This window comes from Thunnus maccoyii, chromosome 4 (assembly GCF_910596095.1).
Source record: "Thunnus maccoyii chromosome 4, fThuMac1.1, whole genome shotgun sequence".
NCBI lineage: Eukaryota > Metazoa > Chordata > Actinopteri > Scombriformes > Scombridae > Thunnus > Thunnus maccoyii.
In genome coordinates, this window is record NC_056536.1 from 33805765 (window position 1) to 33828772 (window position 23008).

A 23008-nucleotide genomic window follows, 5' to 3' on the forward strand; every position below is an offset into this window, starting at 1 on the left:
TAGAAAGAGTCAAAGCTCTGCTCTGTCTCCTGACCAGCGTCTGTTCACTGTGTTTTCTCTCAGACGGGCTCATGACTCTTTCTGTAAAGCTGAAACAGTTTATTTTGGCGCTCTCTCCATTAGGTGTATTTTCTGGATTAATCGATTATTTGTTTGATCCATAAACTCATGAAACATATCAATCACTATCTCTCAAAGTACTGTCATAGAGGACTAAAGAAACCAGAAAATATTCACATTTAAGAAGCTGGAATCAAACAATTTGGAAATTTTTGTCTTTTAAAAATGACTCAAAACAATGAATTGATTATCAAAATACTTGGCGATTAATTTAATAGTTGGCAACTAATCAATTAATCGACTAATGTCCGTACTCTGAGTTAAATAAGAATGTAGACGGGAAACAACAACGTGCTCAGAATCCTTGTGAGCCTGCGTCGTCATGTTTACAGTAACAGCCGTGTGATTGAGGTTAGGGGACGATCGTGGTAAAAAAACAGTGTTGACTCGTGGTTGGAAACAGGAAGTCAACAGCGGGGCTGCCAACTTCTGACTTCAGCTTGGAGTGAGATTTGTTCCTGGGGTGGGGGTGGGGTTGGGGTTGTGGGTGGGGGGTTGGGGGGATGGGGGGGGGCATCTGGGTGTATTTTAGTAGTACTTATCTTGTTCATAATAAAATGAGCATTATTGGTCTCTGGCCTTATAAACAAACTCCTTTTTCACAAGACTTTTTCTTTTTGTTAATTTGTGTTTATTTGGCAGCATTTTTGACATACACTCCAGATATTTCACATCATTTTCTTCAAAACGTAGGATAAGAAATGTCTATGCTCCTCACCATGGGAGCCTGGTTATGTTTTAAAATGGGGGAGCAAACCTGGAAAGATACATAATAGGCCGGCCAGTCTTGGAGTCCTCCTGCATTTCTACACCAGCTAAGCTCTCGGATTAAGTCAAGAAACAGCCACCTGTTAACCATAGTAACTACTCTTAGATTACAGAGCAGCATGCATATGAATACAATACAGTGTAAAAGATTTGTGTATATTTCTGGCTTTCCTCCTGATGGTTTGAATAATTCGCTGCTGCTCCGTCTTGTCTGTCTGTGCGCCTCTTTTCGCGCCGCAACGTTATCAGTTATGAAATTGTTTTTCACTGTGTGAGCGTGAGAGAGCGTGTGAAAAGTGTTGATTGCGTGAGTCTCATGGTCAATATGTGAGACTTAGCAGCCCTGGAACAGTGATCTCATGTTAAAGTCAGATTTGTTGTTGATGACCTCCTTTCTTACGTCGACTTCGTCATTCTACAATACAGTGGACAAAACAAGACATTTGAGGACGTCATCTTGGACTTTGGGAAACACTGATCAACATTTTTCATATTTTCAAATAATCATTAGTTACAACCCTAAATAAGATATATCAGGCTTTGGATAGATACTTGTTAGTACTAGTAGTTTGGCTCCAAGCATGAGATTTGTTGAAATTAATTTCAGTACTAACAGAGCTGTGTATCATCAGTTGCAGCTGACAAGTGGACCGCTCTGATTGGCTGTGGCCAGAGCTGCTGTTCACAGTCTTTTTGTTCTCACGCAGCTTCAGTCTGAACTTTCAAACCATCAAGGTGAGAAAAAGTGACTTAAAACAGAAGAGGAGTTACCGCAGACTGCAGCATGTTGTTTCCTGTCCTCCTTTAAAGGACCATACCCGTACCGCTGTTTCTGCATGTTTTAACACATTGTCTGCAAGCACTGCTGATTATTGTTCAAATCCAACCTCCAGTTTGTAGATGGATTTCCTTCCAGGCAGCTTAATTGACTATTAAAAATCATTGTTTATTACAGCCCTACTCTTGATCTTCATCGTTGCCCCTCTTCCTCCTCCTCCCTCCTACTGACGTGTTTCTGACATCTCTTCTGTTTGTTTGTCTGCAGGTTGGTAGATGACCGCTGCGTGGTCGAACCGGCTGCTGGAGATTTGGAGAATCCTCCAAAAAAGTTCAGAGGTAGGACGGAGAGTGTTTGTTTCATCCCGAAGTCAAATTTAAAGTCTGTGAACGAAAACTAAATTCACTTTTCTACTGAATTGTATGTTTATTATGTTATCAGTTCATTCATTTTTTTCTCTCCTACTCCTGTCGAGTCTTATGTCAGCTTGTTAAGACTTTGGTGATCTAACGAGTCTAACAAATAAAAGTGTGTTTTAAGAGAACTTGAGGCCCATTTTTAAAATGTTATTATTATGTTTTTTACCTCATCGATTCTATTTGACCTTGTTTTTTTTATCTACTTTTTATTTATATTTATTTAATTATTATTGTATTTTTTTAAAATCTATTTTATTTTATTACATTTGCTAATTTTTCGGCTCGTCAGTCATCTGTGAAGCATCTTGATCACGAAATATTCCAACTTTTTTCAGAATGTTACAACTTTTTTTCTAAAAAATTACACCTTTTTCACAAAATATTCAGACTTTTTTCAAATTGTGATCTTTTTTTTACTCAAAAATTGCAATTTTATTCTAAAAATTACACCTTTTTTTTCTCGTAATCTTCTGACTACTATGAATCTCAGACAGTGGCCATAATACTAGTCAAAAACTCTAATGAGAAAAATACACATTTTGATACTTTTGCTGTTTTATCACATTTATCTACCAATTGTATCTATCGGTCATTTGACCTGATTAGACTGAAGAGAATCTGGAGTATGAAATATAAATAATACTGTATGTGTGTGATATGAGTCCAGCTCCAGTCATCAGAGACATTTTTCACTGGCTGGAGGTCTCCCACATACACACACACACACACATATATATATATATATATATATATATAAAGCAGCATGTTGCACCATCTGCTCTGTGCTGTGTGAGCAGTTGAACCAGTTTAGAAGTAGATCACAGTGACGGCTCGAACTTTAAATCCAGAGAGTTTCAGGCGACTCTGCTTCCTCTCTCAACCTGCTCTGATTAAAAGTCTCTGTGAAGCTTATATGAGTTAGTCTGAGTTAGTCATATCAAGTGGATATCTGACACATTTACAGTCTTTTTAGCATCAAATTCCCTCTTTGTGTTTCCTCGGACAGTGTTTCCCTGTTGAGCTGCAGGTGGAAGTATAGTAACAAAAAGAGGAACTTTGGCACTAAAAAGACTGTAACGTTGAAAGATATCTACTTGATTTGACTCATTTGGACGCTGAAGCTTCATATTAGCTTCAGATAAACTTTGAAATACATTTTTTGCACAGAAGGAGGACTGTGGATTTTGTCCTCCATCACTTCCATTGTAAGGTCATTATGAAGGGATCTTCTAATGGTCAGTATGAACAGGAGGAATGATTACAGCAAGAAACACAGCTTTAATGTTCATTTGGGCTCCTGACTGTTGTTTTAGTAAAGTTTTCAATGATTGAGAGCCTTTGACAGAAAAAGATGATGCCTATAAACTCTACAGTTACCACTCTGATTATGACTCCTTCGCTGTTATATTTTTTCACATTTTTTAATCAGACACTACAATATAAATCTTACTTCCATCATCTACGTTAACATATTTACAGTTTTTCATCATTGTGTTTGAAAGGAAACACGAGAACTCGAGTAGAAAAGAATCAAGGAGCAAAAAACCTGAATTCTATTTACACTATTTTAACATCATCAGTGTTTGCGTGTGTATACATGTTCAAAGCTCATTTCCCTCAGTCAAGATTACTTTAAACTTTAGTGTCCATTTAGTCCTTACAGCTCAATACAGAGTGATTACACACAGGCAAATGATGTTTACTTTGCACACACACACACACACACACACATTAATGTCCTGTAACACACAGGATCTGCTGGGGGAGAGTCAATATTTACCACCTTCCTTTCTCTTTGTCTTTTCTCTTTTATCCTTTCACTCCAGCCTTATCTGTATTTCTGAATTTCCCGACTCTCTCTCTCCCGACACTCACCCTGTTACATCATGTTTTAGCTGAATTAATCAAAGAATCTATATTTTATATCAACAAGTACTTGCACTTCTTTGGTCCATACTAAAATATCTCCGCTGCTATCAGATGGATTGTTATGAAATGTTATACAGTACAGACATCAGTGGTGCCCACAGGATGACTGGTGATCTCCTGACTTTTCCTGTTGCGCCACCAGCAAGTCAAAATTCTTTTTGTATCAATCAATCAATCAATCATTCAGACTTTATTTGTATGGCACTTTTCATACAAATACAATGTAACACAAAGTGCTTTACACAATAAAAAAACAATACAATTAACGTTTGAAAATACAGATAAAACAAAAATATTATATTTGTGCAGCTTGTCCAACTACAGTATGTTTTTTGACAGTATAGAAACTATATAGTACTAGACTTACTATCTCTACACTGCAATACAGAAACAGTGATGTTCCTTTATGTCCATCTTTCCATCTTCTACATGGATCATCATTTCGTGTAGATAAAGACTTTTTTGACCTGGGGCCTGTTAGCTTTAGCTTCAGCCTTATAGCGTTATTATATCCATCAAGTGCATGTTTGAGACCCTTCTACAGGGGTTTTTGTTATAAAGTGAAAGAGTTTATAACTAACTTACTGGGATTAAAGCTGACTGGCTAGCTAGCAATGATTACACACTAAAAATCGCTGGGTCAAATTTGACCCAGTTTGGGTCAATATAGCACCAATACTGGGCTGGTGTTGTTTTGAGCTATGTATTAAGGACAACTGGATACTGTGTTCAAAGATGGCGCCTGTTCATTCAAAGTTGCTCAGTGGCGCATAACACCAAAATAGTCCGCCATGTTTGTTTTTGGGCCCATAGAGCATATGTGTCAAACTCAAGGCCCGCAGGCCAAATGTGGCCCGCCACGTCATTTTATGTGGCCCGCGAGAGAAAAAGGTCTGATTGTAAAAAAAAATTAAAAAGTCAAAAGCAGGCATTGACAGAAAACTACATTTCCCACAATGCATTCCGATTATGTTACCCATGACGTGACGGTATCCCGCCACTAGACTAGTGGAATTGAGAAATATAAATCATGAGCCCAAAATGTCCAGAAAGAGAAAAACTGATGCAGACGGAAGACAGTTTCAAGAAAGACAGGAAGGAGAATATATGTTTGTGCTTCAAGGAGAAAAACCGGTTTGTCTTTTGTGTTATGAGGCGGCGTCTGTGGTCACAGAGAACGATCTACCAAACACGTAGCTGAGGATGCCAAAAAATATTCTGCCCCTCTCAACTATGACAAAAAAGTTTTGAAGAAAGTTAATGTCATAACTTGTGTTTGATGTTATTTTTCTTTATTCTCTTGGCTAGTTTGATGGTTGATTGATGGAGTCATGTGAGTTTCATAACCTGACAAATTAAAAAGATTTATGTTATAATTACAAAGCAACAAGCAAACATATTTTTTTTACATCTATGCAAATATATATATAATATTTGTAACTTGAATAAGTAACACATTCAGAGTTATTTAACATTAAGGAGTAGTTACATTTATTTTACATTACATTTAGTTACATTTAAAAGTTACATCTGTCCCTTTGAGGGCAGCGATTATGCTGATGTGGCCCTGCCATAGAGCATGCTCAGTAGAGACTTCTGCTGGCTGAAGCTGACCTGTTTGCTCTCCGCTCACTTGACTGGGAATGAAATAATTCAATTATGTGGCTCATCTAGACTGTCTAGACAAATGTTATCGGACCGAATGGATCAAATTCTGATAATAAAACGAGTCATGTGACTCAGAAACATTTATTCACTGTTTTACAGCCGCCCCTTGTCCAGTGATTGTTTGTGGGGAAAAATGCTTTTTGGGCAGATCTGCATCATGTGATGGACTCAGAAGTTGCAGTTACACAGTTTGGCCACTATGTCAGTTTGGCGTCACAGTGCTGGTGTGTTTTGGGAGGCTGGGTGAGACTCATGAAGTCTGGCTGTAAATCGATGGAAAACTGTAACAAAGTGAAAAGTTGTTTGATTTGCCAGGAGGGGCAGAAGGCCCGGATTACATGAACATTTTTGGCTTTGGTTAGATTTGATGTTCCTAGTGCTGCTTGTGTTTGATGAGATCCCTATCAAAGACTTTTCCAGTAAGTTTAAGTGTCCGTTTCATTGCATCTTTATCCTGCTGGTTAATCAGCTGACACAGAGAACAGGAAGACCATATTTGGTGGTGTTGGAGCTGTAAATTTTTGCTTGATGAAACAGACACACACACACTCACGGATAGGCTTAATGTCAGACGCTTCACCGGTTTGATCATTTCAGCCAAAACAGCCAATTAGCTTCGGCTGCTCAGTCCACTGACCAATCATAACTCTGGAACTAATCACTCCAACACAATCACAGCACAGCGAATAGACCCTGAGGAATAAATGGAAGTATAGAATATAAATAATAGAACAGAAAATAATCTCGTGAGATCAGTTTGTTGCTCGTTTTGTGATGACACACTGAATTGTTCTGTGTTCAAATGTCTTTTTCTGTCTTGTTTTGTTCTGTCTTCATTCAGACTGCCTGTTTAAGGTGTGCCCCATGAGTCGGTACTCGGCTCAGAAACAGTTCTGGAAAGCCAAACAAGCCAAACATGAGAAGGACAAAATCGCTGATGTGGTTCTGCTACAAAAACTACAGGTAACTTATAAATGTATATACACACAAAAACTTTTCAAAGTTTTTGTGTGTATGACGTAGGTCCATGAGGTGTTTAGCTTAGCTTAGCACAAAGACTGGAAGCAGGGGGAAGCTGCTAGCCTAGCTCCATCAAAAGCGAAAAATCCTCCTTTGGGGTTTAGTTGACAGTAGATTTAGGACTTGGACTCGTTGGAAGGTGTATTTTTTTTCTTCCATCTAAAACATGAGACTTTGGTGAAGACAAAGAACAAGAAGATTTCATTCTATTACTACCACTTCTGATAATTGTGCCTTAACTTTGCTGTTCATGGTATCTTTTGGAGTATGATGAGAGGTTTTACTCACAGGAGCCAGACGCAGAAAACTCTTCACACACTGAATGCATGTACACAAGTCTAAATAGAGTGCTGGTTCCCTCGACAAAAATCCAATAGGTTTTTTCCATTGGATTTTGGATTATTGCAGAAAATAAACTCTGTGGCAAACAAAAGTTTATCATACTTACACATTTTGTTCAGCAATTTTTGAAGCGTAAATGCAATCACCAGAAGTAAAAAACATTAAGGGCTATAAATGAACTACACCACGGTCACATGATTTCAATGTCACCACCGCTAAGTTTCAAACAAAAATACTATAAACTGATAAATCCACAAGTTAGAAAGTTTGAGTTAGAATAGTTTGCAAGAGTATAAACACAGCTAGAGGCTGTAAAGGTGGACAGGTGAGTAGATGAGTTTCCATGTTCAGCATAAAGACGTTTAGTGTCCCCAACAACCTCTGTTTAGCCACACTTGTTAGCAACAGCCTTTTTTAAGACACCAAAAAGCCTCAAAATTCACGAGTGGGGTTTTTACTGATGTATTTTATGTCATAGAACAAAACATGAAAATCTCTTAAGCTTGCGTTAACCACACACCTTACTTCAGGCAAGGACTCCTTCCTGCAGCACTCTATTCCACCCCACAGTTATCTGTTAATGGACGTAGAGACGCCCTTAACCAGCTGTTTTCTTATCAACATGCTGCCTGCTCCACCTTTTACATTTGTCCATGAAACAAACAGGAGAGAAGAAGTGCAGTTCCAATGATTGTGCTGCACCGCCAGAACAGCTGTCATTATGTGCAACCATGACGCATGGCTATACGGCTATTTACAGCATCAGAAATGTAATCAATGATCAGTTGGTACTGTTCATATTGAAACTGATGTTACAAGGTGTCCTACAGTTATAGATAATAAAAAAAATAACATTAACGAAGAAATAAAATGATTCCTCATCTGTCAATCAAAAGAATTATAAAAGTGATTCAGTATTGAAGTTGCAATAAACGACATTCAGCCCAGATGTCTCACTACCACTAGCATTTCAGACCAAAACAGATGTGCGCATCATTTACTCGATAAAGTTGAAAAAAAAATCGATAAGAAAGCGGTCCCTGAACCGATAGCTCACAAAACTCAGATCAAACTGTCAAACTAGACAGCGCTGATCAAATATGGATCAAGATTCTGTTACTGCGTCGCCTGTTTCTGCCTCACATGTTTTCGGAAATATATCTGCGATTTGAGAAACTTTGTAACGCGGTCGCCATGTTGGAAACAGACCTGGAGGACACGGAGGGACTCACGTGCACTAACATGCACGCTCACATGCACTAACATGCACGCATGGCCAGAGCAACTATCAAAGGAAAGAACAGAGAAGCTCGGATTACAACACACCCAGAGGGAGTGTGACTTCATTCTCTGCTCGGGACGCCATTACTCCGTTATATATTTACATAGCAAATAGTTGTTTGCTGACATCTGGTGGTGCTGAATGTCGTATATAAATGTGGCTTTGATTGGCATTTTACAGATCGTTGTGTCAACGTGCAGATGGTTAACAACCCAAACAAGGTTTAATCAGATTGAAAAAAAATAATAAATTACCATCCCAATGGATCCTGTGTTGTTTTTACTCAGAGAACCACCTCAAAATGTAACGAGCAAAGACCAAAGATCAATAGTGTTTTATGTTATTGACATTAATATTTAAATAAAGTTAAAAAACAACATTTAATAATTTAGTTTCCTTCTCCACCTCATCATATCACGCTCTACAACAACACACGTCTGCTGGTCTGAGGTTTGTGTGAGGTGCTCACTGTCTCACCACACATTCTGTTTTTATAAATACTAGTTTATGTGTAGTGTATGCATGTTTTTTTGTGTGTGTGTATACATTATTAGTACATCTGACCCCCGATGTCGTGTGTGTCTTGCAGCATGCGGCCAACCTGGAGCAGAAGCAGAATGAGACGGAAAACAAGAAAGTCCACGGAGACGTTGTCAAATATGGAACTGTCATACAGGTAAATGACTTGTTTCAACAGTAGTACAATGATATATATGTATATATACGATAGGTGATATGCAAGGTTAAACTTGAATCTGTGTCAGATAAGACTGATCTGATACTCAGGACTGTCGCAGTCCAGCACTGAAGATAAGACAGATCAGCTTAACAGGAAACTACAGTTACATCAGAAAACCAGGACGTGTGGAGGTGATTGATTGGCTCAGTTACTGCTTTTAAAAGGCACTCAAAGTCATTTTACACAGATAAATGAAATGGAAAAAAGAAGTTATAAACAACAACAACAACAACAACATCAACAGGACAGCAGGAGAGACAGTGTTAAAAATAGAAAGCAAATGCAGTAAAAGAAATCAAAAGACACTTTTAAAAGGTGATTATGACTATTGTAAATAACAGTGATATGACATTCCTGTTAACAAAGCAATGTTTACTGTTATTTGTCATTTGATTGAAGACACTGACAGTGATGATGATGATGATGATGATGATGATGATGATAAATTGTCAGCCCTTTGTGTGACTGCTGGAGGTTTTTTTTTCAGTCCATATTCATTCTCTACAAACAGCTGAGCGACAGAGGGTCTGATGGATGTTAGCATGTTAGCCTTATAAAGTGCAGTCAAACAACTCTGAAAATTGTATTTGGCCCATCCGGCAGTTCATTAAAACATCAAAACATACGCACACGCCACAACAACACCGACAGTATGGATACTGTAAGTAATAAAACACAAGCCACAAAACTGAAAGCGACTATAATCGATATTTGTATATGAACATGTCTGATGTGTCAGTGTGTAATGTGTTGGTTGTGGCTCGTAGTGATGAACCTGCAGCTTCTCTCGGCTTTACGGAGCTTTATAGTGAGTTTGAGTGTTCACTACCTGCTCAGCACTCAGCAACTGTTTGCTAACAAGTTCAACACGTCACCTTAAAAGCTGATAATATGTCAGTGTTGTGTTCACTGCTTGTTCCTGATGAAAACTAAACATCAGTTAATGCAGGTTTAAGTCTTCATGTGCAGCAGCAGCTTGGCAGACTGCCACAAACAATGAAAACTACTGTAAAAAATTACGCCCATAAATAGCATCAAACGCAGGATTTGGTTTTATGAAAATTTAAAGATCATAACTTTAATAATAACAGAGATCAAGTTGTCTCAGGTTGAGTTTTATTGCAATAAATGGAGTTCACATTTGCAAATGTGCATCATCTCCCAGCAGGCTGACAGAGATACTGTATGAAGTTTAGTGTCAGTATTTGTACATACAGACGCATGCCCCGCCCCCTACCTCCTCACCATGGCAACAAGTGTCCCTTTGACTGTTCTGGTATATGTATGATCATTTACTGTACCTGTCTGACACACACACACACACACACACACACACACACACACACACACACACACACACACACACACACACACACACACACACACTGTCTTACCACCTGTGTATCAGTGTGTTGCTATCTGTTAATGTCAATATTGACCTCGCTTCAGGGCTGAAGACCTGTCATCCCAACACACACACACACACACACACACACACACACACACATACTTACTCACTCACTTACAGGCAGGGTGTGGTTCCTGCCTCAGCGAAACTGAGTCAGTTGGAAAGATAAAGATTCCTGTGGGAGAAAGGTGTGTGTGTGTGTGTGTGTGTGTGTGTGTGTGTGTGTGTGTGTGTTTGAGGTGTGGAGAGTGTTACATCACATCGATCTGTTGTTTTTGTTCTTAATATTTTTTAGTATCTGCAAATCCCATGAAAAGATCAAAACCAACAACGTGAGAATCCACATCAAAAGTGACACGAGAGCAGCGCGCGAGGGTGTTTATATATATATATATATATATATATATATATATATATATATATATATATATATATGTATGTATATGTATGTATATGTATATATACAGTATCAGTCAAAAGTTTGGACACACTTTGTGACAAGGAGACAGAAAAAAAGTAAATTAATTCAAACAAATAAAAAAAATTAAAGGGTTACAAATTAAAGGAAAAACTGTTCCAGGTCTGGATGCTTGACCCCTACAGTGGGGGGGGGGGGGGGGGGGGGGGGGGGGTCTGGTGGCTCTGTTATGCTGTTGGGGGGCATTTTATCCTATAATGAAACATCTCTATCCTGATGGGAGCGGTCTCCTCCAGGATGCCTCCGTCCAGAGGACACGAGGGGTCAATGAATGATGAGTTCTACACACAAGACTTGTTGTAAAAGAAGATATATATTGATTAAAAGTATAAATAAACGAGCATATTATCTCTCTGCAGTTGCTCCACATGAAGAGTAATAAGTACCTGACGGTGAACAAGCGTCTGCCGGCTCTGTTGGAGAAGAACGCCATGCGGGTCACTCTGGACGGGACGGGGAACGAAGGCTCCTGGCACTTCATCCAACCGTTCTGGAAGCTCCGCGCCAACGGAGACAATGTAAACACGCTGACACACTGACAGGACAGGTTTACAAAGAAACTCACTCTGCTCATGATCAATCATCCGAAGATAGATCCTAATCGTTTATGACAAACTTTATGCTTGTTCGTACAAATATCAGTATAACAGTCAGATTTCAGGATCCACCACAGCTTCGGTGCGTCATAACAAAAAGCTTCTTTCTGTCTGTACCGTTGGTTCATTTAACAGAGGTGCTCAAACATTCATGGTGTTGTAAACTAGTAATAACATTTGAAAAACAGCCGGTGAGATGTCTTTGATTTAAAACTCGTCCACTAATTGTTTGGTTAGTCAAGAAATAAAAGAGATTTACAGTATTTGAGACGAGAGAAAACCAAAGCAGGAAGCAGTGTTTTATTTAAATCTAAAGACATTTCAGTCTCATTTTTGGCTGTCTTTGTTGTTTACAGTTACCATGGTTACAGAGTACTGTAATGGCCGTTGCACGGTTCTTACAGGAGTCGCTGTAGACCCTTTTCACAGCAGACAATTTGAGCTGCCAAAGCAGGAAAAAAAACACAGCTGTAAATAATAAAAAGGATGAGTGAGCATGCTCAGTACCTGCAGCCGGCTCACCTACATGGAAGACAGCCATCATTACTATCATTCATTCACACCTTTTTGTTTTATTGACGCACATTTTTATTATCTTCGCATTGACTTCTCAGCTCCTTTGGAATCAATTTGAAAACTTTATTACTAGTTTACAACACATCGAACACAATAGCTTTAACTGTACTGTAAGAACGTAGCCTGGAACTGGCACACCTACATGAGATCAATGTTATTAATCTCACCTGTGTCTTTCCTGCTTCGGCAACTCGACACGTCTGCTGTCAAAAGGGTCTATAGTGACTCCTGTAAGAACAACAGCACGGCTCCTGCTAGTATGTACACATGTTCACACACATGCTAAGAGTTTAAAAGTGTTCATGTGACTCTGCAGAGCCACTGTCAGTGTGCTTTTTTATAAAAGTAGTGATGTGTAATATGACACTCAAACCTTTTTTCCTCTATTTGAACCTGTTTTTCAGGAGTTTTAAGATCATGTAAACATGTGTCGGGGAGACAAAAATCCAGCTCAGAGTGATTTTATGACTAGTAGTAGTTACAGCAGTATGTTGAGTCTTTTGACTGTTGCAGGTGGTGGTCGGTGATAAAGTGATCCTGAACCCGGTGAACGCAGGTCAGCCGCTTCACGCTTCAAACTATGAGCTGACCGACCATCCGGGCTGCAAAGAGGTGAGACGGAGAGGTGACAGGAACTCACATAACATGACCAAACACACCGGACCTTTCATCCTAATGACCGTGTGTGTGTGTGTGTGTGTGTGTGTGTGTGTGTGTGTGTGTGTTCCTCCCTCTGCAGGTGAACTCGGTGAACTGCAACACCAGCTGGAAGATCAACCTGTTCATGATGTTCAGCGACCACAGAGAGGAAGTCCTTAAAGGAGTATGTGTAATCTATAAAATGTATTTATAGATTTATTATTTACAGTTTATTCATTAGAGGGTTAATATTGTCAGCTATTTTTTTTTTTATTTAGTCCTATATCAAATGTCCTTGTTAGGTTTTATCATTTTTAGCCAGCCTCATCCTGTTTTTGTTTTTTTTTTGTTCATGTTTTCGTTCTAGAAAATGAAATCTGTTGACATTTCATTGTTTTTTAGTTATCAGATTAAATTCAACATTTCAGTCCTTCTAGTTCAGTCAAAACCAACAGTCTTTTTGTCATCTGAGTTACCACCAAGATGTTAATCTGCATCAGTTTCTTTGTGGTGAGCCTTAATGTGTCTCGTTAGCTTTGTGGTGTTTAATGGCCACATCCTTTCCTTTCTGATAAAGCAGTGGGTTTTTTTTTTTTCTCAGCCTCACTGTGGTGAAAATGGGCCCAAAGATCAGCTCGTATCTTTCTTCTAAGTCCTGTTGTCATTATCAACGTTAACCTGCTTTCTGCAGATGTCGTCCTGATATGTCGCTGCTCGAGCCATCCGATGAAGAATATAAACAGTCGATATTTTGTCTCCTCTTTTTTTGTCGATGAAAAATAAACAGAGATTTTTGCTAAAGTTTTGATTTTTTAAACTACATTTTAGTCTCAGTCGGTGTTTTCTGACGTCGGTCTTAGTCATGGAGAGAAAGGTCATTGACAAACATAATTAGTCATAGTTTTCATTAACAAAATTAACACTGATTCATTTTTATAAAGAGACAATTTAGAACGAAAATGTACACATCAGATATAGAAAAAAAAAAGGATACACGTCTCACAACATTTATCTATATGCTGTGTAGTTGAACTAAAATGACATTACATTTAATGAAATTACTTCAACATGTGAGCTAATAAACTATTTTAACCTGATCCAAGAGAACTGAATCATTATTAGAGTCGACTAAGTGGTCGGTCAGATTTTCCAAATTCAAAATATTCAAATATTCCTGCAGCCAGTTTTCTATTGTAAAGCAGTTTGGTTCACACACTTTACAATCTGATAAAATCACTGTTTTTTTAAATCAGCTGCTATTGTTGTTACATTTTTGTTTGATGACTGTGGAGTCCTCATCATTGGGCATATTGGAAGTTTTATATTCAACATAGTTGATAACATATCAGGAGATTTCAGTACAGTGTGCAGATCAGTTATTGTCTAGTGTGAATTTTATGAAACAGAATCCACGAGGAACAGTTGAAAAAGTTTTCCGTCGTTTGAGCTTTGACTGTCGCTCTTTTAATGACGTCATCTCGTTGTTTCCTCTTCTTCTGCAACGGTTAATGGTACCGACTGGAGAATTAGAACCACCAGCTGTTTATCTCCTAATATTCACACAACAGGAGTGGATTAATTCACATTTTCTGTCTTTCAGGGCGACGTGGTGCGTTTGTTTCACGCTGAACAGGAAAAGTTTCTGACCTGCGATGAATACAAGAGCAAACTCCACGTTTTCCTCCGAACCACGCTGAGACAGTCGGCGACCTCGGCAACCAGCTCCAACGCCCTGTGGGAGGTCGAGGTACACTCTCTCGCTCTCTCTCTCTCACACACACACACACACACACATAACACAGATGCTGTGAAGTATTATTAAGACCTCTCTGTGTGCTGATTGGTTCCTTCAGGTTGTCCATCATGACCCGTGTCGTGGAGGGGCGGGACACTGGAACAGCCTCTATCGCTTCAAACACCTGGCCACTGGCAACTACTTGGCGGCTGAGGTAACCATGGCAATCACAGTAAACTTGACTTAAACTTAAACTATTTCAGTCATATGATTAGTGAAAGAGGTTTTCCTCGCTGTAATCATTCCTCCTGTTCATACTGGATATTAAAAGATCCTTCAAATGTGCTTTCACTGGAAGTGATGGAGGATAAAATCCCCAGTGTGTCCACACAGTCATTTAAAAGTCTGTGTGAAGCTTCTATTCAGCTTCAGCAGTCTGAGTTAGTCATATCAAGTGGATATCTGACACATTTACAGTCTTTTTAGCATCAAATTCCCTCTTTGTGTTTCCTCGGACAGTGTTTCCCTGTTGAGCTGCAGGTGGAAGTATAGTAACAAAAAGAGGAACTTTGGCACTAAAAAGACTGTAACGTTGAAAGATATCTACTTGATTTGACTCATTTGGACGCTGAAGCTTCATATTAGCTTCAGATAAACTTTTAAATACATTTTTTGCACAGAAGGAGGACTGTGGATTTTGTCCTCTATCACTTCCATTGTAAGGTCATTATGAAGGGATCTTCTAATGGTCAGTATGAACAGGAGGAATGATTACAGCAAGAAAAACAGCTTTAATGTTCATTTGAGCTCCTGACTGTTGACTCTTCCTTTAAATTCAGTGAAAGCTTGATCATTATTTACTCCAACTGTGATCCTGAAACATGGCACCAAATCTAAACTGAATGAAACTAAAATGTTCTTGTGTCACCACAGTTAAGATTAATGGATGGGATGTATTTTAATAGACTGTTGATTAAAGGATCATTCTGGTTTATTATAATTTATTTTCATATTTTTGTCCATAATTTCTATCAGTAATAATAACTTTATATTCTTCAAGTTGTAACAAACAGGAATGATCCTCTGATCTAAGAAACCCTAAGAAATCTATCTAAGAAATATAGTAGGAGGTAATTGTTGTTGATGTTGTTGTTGATGTTGATGTTGTTGTTGTTGTTGTTGTTGTTGTGGTAGGAGAACCCCGGCTACAGAGGAGACAATGCAGAGCTCTCCGCCTCGGTGAGTGCAGCACTGAAGTTTAAAGAAAAGGCTGATGCATTCTGCCATCCAGTGTTTGTGTATCTTTTACAGGGGAGGCTGATTGATCAGTCAGATCCAAATTTCATTCTGGAAATTCAGTATTAAGTGGTTTGTATAGATGAATCCTGCTGGTAGGCAGAAGTAAACAAGCCTCCATCACTGCAGTGTTACCTCAGTCATAAAGCAGCATATAACACTGTAATGTTTGTGAAGGATTTCACTTTTTTAAGCACTTTTGCCAATAAATCTGTTACGGAAATCCTGTATAACTGCTTACAAATTAAAAACATAGTCAACAAATGCCATTAAGATTGTAATCAACAACTTAATATGTTCCAGTTTTGGGAGAGTCTCGACAGACAGATACAACCTGCAAAGAGAGGATCACATGACCAATGAGGGTAGTCGAGCTAATCCTCTCTAGACAGTTTTACTTATTTTCCAAAGTCAGTTGTGTTTTGTGCTTCTCGGCCATTAACCTTCTTTTACTGTACAACTATAAAAGCTACAGAAAACTAGCGTCCTTTCAGCTGTCTCTGTCAGTCACGTGACCCCTGCAGAAGCTTTTTGGTAGTTTTACTGTATCAGCTCGCTAGCAGCAGTGCTAGCTCAACTACTCTCGTCGGTCAGGTGATCCTTTCCTTGCAGGTCACAGCTGACATCGAGAGTCCTCCGGTCCAGGTTGAACAGACAGCTACATGTGTTTTCTGTCCCTTTTATCAGTTAGGGTTAGGGTTAGGGTGAGGGGTTAGGGGTTAGGGTTAGGGTTAGGGTGAGGGGTTAGGGTTAGGGTTAGGGTTAGGGTGAGGGGTTAGGGTTAGGGTGAGGGGTTAGGGGTTAGGGTTAGGGTGAGGGGTTAGGGTTAGGGTGAGGGGTTAGGGTTAGGGTTAGGGTTAGGGTGAGGGGTTAGGGTTAGGGTTAGGGGTTAGGGTTAGGGTTAGGGGTTAGGGTTAGGGTTAGGGTGAGGGGTTAGGGTTAGGGTTAGGGTTAGGGTGAGGGGTTAGGGGTTAGGGTTAGGGTGAGGGGTTAGGGTTAGGGTTAGGGTTAGGGTGAGGGGTTAGGGTTAGGGTTAGGGTTAGGGTTAGGGTTAGGGGTTAGGGTTAGGGTTAGGGTTAGGGTTAGGGTTAGGGGTTAGGGTTAGGATTAGGGTTAGGGGTTAGGGTTACAACAACAAACTGACACTACGGAATAAACATGTTTCTTGGTGCATTCAAGAAACTCCCATGAACACTTCAACACTTGAGCCTCTTTATCCTTTTAGCACTTTGTTGATGGTTGCACTTTCTTGTTACTTCTTATACACTTGTCTACTTCCAGTTGTTTCGTATTTGAATAATATATATATAAAAGAAACAAAAATTATCCCTCAGTGCAGCACTCTCTCTCATTGCACTTGTACCTGGTCAGTTACCACGGCTTTGTACCACGACTCTTTCTGACTCACTGTCCTCTAATGCTTGATTTGATTTATCCAAAGCAACTTATAAGTTGCAACTTATAAGTTGCAACTCCTCCCATCATCTTTCATTCTGAGCAGCTTGCCGACAAACGACCGACGAGGGGCCGCTAAAGATGCCACCCCGCTGATCTCTGTTAGCTTGGTGCAAGCCTTACGTTTTCTGGTTGTCGTGTGTTTCAGATTTGTATGAAATGATTCATGTCTACTAATCACAATGACAGAAATCGAGAGTTTAATGATTGAAAGTAATTCCTGCTGGTTTAATGAGCGACTCCACACAGCACTTTGTGGAGGTCGGACGACAGCTACGTTCATGTTTCACATTCATGCTTTAAGACTGAAGAAGTCCCACATTCCCACAGACGACCTTCATCTGTCTACCGTGATGAACACAAACATCTCTGCTTTCACTGTCAGTTGTAATGTCTCCACTACTACTCTGACATCACAGGATTGGTGGTGACACGTGAATCAGTTGCTGGATTTGTCTGTATAGACTGAGTCCAAGAAAAGTCATGAATGTCAATTTGGAAGCAATTTCTCCCTCTCATACTCACCCTGACCTCTGACCTCTCTGCAGATGGATGGTAGTCGTAGCAACAAGCGCTCCCACGGTGAGAGGATCAAGTACAAGCTGGTAGCAGTGCCTCATGGGAATGACATCGCCTCACTGTTCGAGCTGGACCCGACCACGCTGCAGAAGACCGACTCGTTCGTACCACGGTAGGAACACTCTCCACTGCACGGTACTTTACACTGTGTGTACACTGTACACTTGTACTTTACACCACTGCAGATCATATTTACTACCTGTGGACGTTTCACAATAACAGATTATAGAGAATGACAGCAATTGTGTCAATTTTAGCCACTGTAAAACTTTTAATGTGAAAGAAAAATTGGATTACAGCTCCCGAAACTTTATGGGACTAAAAATGGGCGACTCTTCAACTCTACCTGGTCTTCATCAGGAAAATTGCCAACATGACAAAGGACAAGGTTTAAAATATATACGTAGGTACAAAATTGATTACAACGTGTTGACATTATAGTGAAGTGATCAAACAAAGATAGACTGTCAAAATTTAAAATATGTTCAAAATAGTTCACAGAATGCAGGTTTAATGCACGTCTGCGCTGGCCTCACTTCACTTCAGACCCAGAACTACCCACTTGGTTTAATTTAAGAACAAAAGACACAAAATTGAATAAAAACAACCGGCACAAAATAATTTAACAGGTTAGGATTACACAATACATCACACAATAAATTGAAAAAAATCCCAGGTAACATGAATTATGCTGCACATAGCCGAAAAGCTTTTAATATGAAACATTTGTGCAGGAAGTGTTGACTTTGATCGACGGTACCTTTACAGCGATCAAAAGAACGGCAAAGTAGAAAATGTGAATTAATTAGTGAGTGAAAACAGTATTTCTGTTCAAAGAGAAACTCATAGCAGCAGACAAGCAAACATAATGATGAATTTATCAAGTGATCCCTCTATGTTTGTTCTTGCTTTGCCAATATTTGAACTTTTATTTGACTAATACATAATGTGATATCAGGAGTCCCAGAATAAACCGTATTGTACACAAATATGACCTCATGCCTACCTCACCGAGCTGCAAAGCACCACAGAGCTGAAGAGAAACTGAACCGGCTGTCTTTCAGGAACTCGTACGTTCGTCTGAGACATCTGTGCACCAACACCTGGATCCAGAGCACCAACGTCCCCATCGACATCGACGAGGAGAGACCCATCAGACTCATGGTCAGTCTAAATATTTAAATCTGGAAACGTTAACAGCCATTGTTGCATAAACAAGTGAATCTAAAAACATGACAATGGGATACAAGAACACACATGACACAAGGAGAAAGAAAGGATGTAAAGAAGGGAAGAAGAAAGGAAAGGAGGTAAAGAAAAAAAAAAAACCTGAACTTTAGCCTCCAAACCAGAAGTAAAGTCAAAAAATGTATCTGCAAAAGTAGATTTAAGGTTATTAATAATCTTATTTCACGCTGTCTGACAGTATACAGAACATAAATATTCTGTATCATCTTGTTCCATCTCTTCATTGACGCTCTGTGATCTGTCCTCTGAGTTAAATGTGTCTCCGGGACCACATTTCCCCAAAATTCAGTCTGACAGATTTGCTATTTTTGGAAACTTTCTGATGTCTGATGTGTTAATTTTCTGTTGATCGACTAATTGATTAATCATCTAAAAGTCGCAGCTCTATGTGTGTGAGGTGTGTATGAACCTTTATGTCTCCTCCGGCTGCAGTTAGGAACGTGTCCCACCAAAGAGGACAAGGAGGCGTTCGCCATCGTCTCGGTTCCTGTGATGGAGATCAGAGATCTGGACTTTGCTAACGATGCCAGTGCCATGCTGAGCACCGTGGTTGACCAGTTCAACCAGGGCTTCATCAGCCAGAACGACCGTCGGTACGACACTTGACTAAAATGTATTAATGTCAATGAAAATAACTACGTTTGTTGTCACTGTTTTACTGTATGTAGATAAACACGATTTCAAATGAAAATACAAATTAGCATTTGAAGTAGATATTCAATGAGGTTTTTGTTTTTCAGGTTTGCCATCAAGCTGCTGGAGGACGTGGTCTTCTTTGTGGCCGACGTCATCAACAGCGGTCAGCCGGTCCTGGACGTCGCCATGACCAAAGCCAACCGAGAGAGACAGAAACTGATGAGAGAGCAGAACATCCTCAAACAGGTTTGATACAATTGTTACTCAGGGATCCAAAAATACATCACAGAGCAGAAACAGGAAATTCAAGTTCAACAAACAATTAAATGATTACCAACTAAATGACGCTTTGTGTTTGTGATTTCAGATCTTTGGCATCCTGAAGGCTCCCTTTAAGGACCGGGGAGGAGGGGAGGGGCCTCTGCTGCGTCTGGAGGAGCTGGCCGACCAGAAAAACTCTCCCTACCAGTACATGTTGAGACTCTGCTACCGAGTCCTCAGACACTCCCAGGAGGACTACCGCAAGAACCAGGTGAGGATGACGAGCAGAAGTAGGACGAGGAGGATAATGTGATAATGAGGATGACCTCCTTTTCCCAACTACATGCATCCAGTTAGCTGCGTCTTCCTCCTCCCTCCTCTGTGTATCGAATGGTGTCCCTCAGGGTTCCATACTAGGCCCATTACTTTTGTCATTTATGTAAATATTAGGGATGTCCCAATCAAGTTTTTTTGGTCCAGATCCGAGTCCTTTAATATCGGGGATCTCCTGATACAGAGTCCGATCTGATCCTTTAATTTACATATCAGCAAAACATATAAAATGATGATTTAATATGTATCTGACACATTAAAATAAAATCTGCAGCCTTCTTTCTTGAGCTACTTTTTTTTAATTTATGTATGTAATGGGACCGTGTACAGTGTTAAACAAAAATGTTACCATTTGATGTACTGTACCAGAGTTAGCTTATAGCTAATTTTCATCTGCAGACCCTTCGGCAGGTCACAATTAAAACATATAACACACAAAAACAGACAGAACACATAAAACAAAATACAAAGCTACACACAGTAGCACATCACACACACCCACAATGTCAACTAGAAATTAATAATGTAAGTTTGTCAAATTAAAGATTATTTGCGTTCATGAGTATTGATCCAAATCCTGACAGTTCTGGTTCAAAACTATTAACTATTATTATTAAATTATTGATCTGATATTAATGAGAGTTTAACTGGAGACTCCTAAAACCTCTGTGAGGAGATCCTCTAGAGAGAAGACGTCTCACTCGGTTGGAGCTGTTGGATCTACAGAAACACTCACAGTGGTGTTGGTGGAGTGGAGCTTCTTCCCTCACTAATTATCTTTGATTGTTTGATTCAGGTCTACTTTAAAATATCTGAAATAGTGCTGCAACTAACAATTATTTTCATTATGGACTAGTCTGTTTTCTTAATTAATATGTTAGTGTATGAAATGTGAAGAAGTTGTGAAATGATGTCCATCACAGAGGATGTCTTGTTGTCTTGTTTTGTCCAACCAACAGTTTGAAACGAAGATATTCAGATTACGATATAAAACAGAGAAAAACAGAAAAATCCTCACATTTAAGAGGCTGGAACCAGAGAGTTTTAAGCAATTTTGTTTGAAAAATGATTCAACAATGAATTGATTTTTTGAGTTTGAGTTAATTTATCGTACAGGTTTAAAACAAACAAATAGATACAAACAACAACAAAAAAAATGTACAGGGAGAAGAAAAAAGCCTGTCAGGCTTATTGATTACCTAAAAAAATATACACACATAAATGCTAGAAAAACAAAATCAGACTATTAACAAAAAGAAACAAAAAAACCCAAATAACTCTATAAAACCAAAATTAAAGCCTTTTAAAAAATCTGCACTAAAGGATTTTAAGGACGAATCAATTTTAACCCACTGAGAAAAGTAATTCCATAAATTTGTTTGTATCTGAGTGAAAATGGACCTCTGGTTGTCAGATGTTTGTGAAGATGAAGATGAAGATGATTGTCTGGTTGAGTAAGACCTGAAATGATCTGGAATATTTCCCTCCTTGAATTGTATCTTGTACATAAAAGTACATATTTGGAAAATGTTAACTTCAGAGATTGTGAGAAGTTGAGTTTCTTGAAACAGAGGAGCTGACGGAGAGCAAAGATTTGAACTGGTTGCAATTCTGACAAAGTGTTTTTGTAGAAGAAAGATTCTATGAAGATTAAATTGCAATATGAAAAGTGAGAATAAATTAAAAAGTAATAAAGAGCGTGAAGACACTGCTAACAAAAAGGCTTAATTTCCTAATTATACCAATAGATTTGGCTGCTTTTTCACTGACACAATCAACATCTTCTCTTCAGCTCAAGTTCTCGTCAATTAATATTTCAATTTTTTTTAAACTTTTTTTTTTAAACTTGTCGTTACACTCAAGTGAGATCCTAGATGAGTTTTGACAATATTTTTGTTTGCTTGACTAATCAAATAATCGTTTCAGCTGAGTAAGTTTTTGCTTCAAATTTATTGCTTTTACTTTTGATTAGATTGTTTTTAAAACTGAAATACATGTTTATGCATTTGGACCAAATATTATTTATGTTCTTTTATAGCGTGTGACCTTTGTTGTAGTCTGTTTATGTCTGTTTGAATGTTTTTATGATGCTGTCTTGATCAAGGCTCACTTGAAAATTGATGATGATGGTCCAGATGCTGAGAGCAAATATGAAGATGGTGATGAAGGTGATGCAAAAAGTTAAAGCACAAAAACAAAATGAAAAATAAACTCTCTCCTCCTCCTTCCTGCCTCCAGGAGCACATAGCGAAGCAGTTTGGCGTGATGCAGAGTCAGATCGGTTACGACATCCTGGCCGAGGACACCATCACCGCCCTGCTGCACAACAACCGCAAGCTGCTGGAGAAACACATCACCAAGACCGAGGTGGAGACCTTCGTCAGCCTGGTCCGCAAGAACCGAGAGCCCCGGTAAACATGGAGGGGGAGAAAAGAGGAGGGGAGGGAGGGAAGAGACGCTCACTGCTGTTTGTGATTTCTTACTTTTATATCAGACTTTGTTTTCAGTTTGTGTGTGTGTGTGTGTGTTTGCAGGTTTCTGGACTACCTGTCAGACTTGTGTGTATCCAACAACGTGGCAATCCCCGTCACACAGGAGCTCATCTGTAAATGTGTGCTGGACCCCAAAAACCAGGACATCCTCATCAAGACAGAGTGAGGACAGAAGGAGGGAGGGACGACCTTTAACCTCTCACTCATAATG

At 39.2% G+C, this 23008-nt stretch overlaps 1 protein-coding gene across 1 annotated transcript in view; it reads left to right on the plus strand.

Moving 5' to 3' along the window:
- itpr3 (inositol 1,4,5-trisphosphate receptor, type 3) overlaps nt 1–23008 on the plus strand; it is an 82267-nt gene that overhangs the window by 15908 nt on the left and 43351 nt on the right. Inside the window, exons 2-17 of the mRNA XM_042409625.1 lie at nt 1934–2004; nt 6524–6645; nt 8916–9002; nt 11311–11469; nt 12637–12735; nt 12863–12946; nt 14363–14509; nt 14616–14711; nt 15692–15736; nt 17797–17939; nt 18892–18991; nt 19508–19668; nt 19816–19957; nt 20079–20243; nt 22544–22716; nt 22840–22959. Of these exons, the coding sequence (XP_042265559.1) occupies nt 1934–2004; nt 6524–6645; nt 8916–9002; nt 11311–11469; nt 12637–12735; nt 12863–12946; nt 14363–14509; nt 14616–14711; nt 15692–15736; nt 17797–17939; nt 18892–18991; nt 19508–19668; nt 19816–19957; nt 20079–20243; nt 22544–22716; nt 22840–22959 (1914 nt within the window). The remainder of the gene's footprint in view (nt 1–1933; nt 2005–6523; nt 6646–8915; nt 9003–11310; nt 11470–12636; nt 12736–12862; nt 12947–14362; nt 14510–14615; nt 14712–15691; nt 15737–17796; nt 17940–18891; nt 18992–19507; nt 19669–19815; nt 19958–20078; nt 20244–22543; nt 22717–22839; nt 22960–23008) is intronic.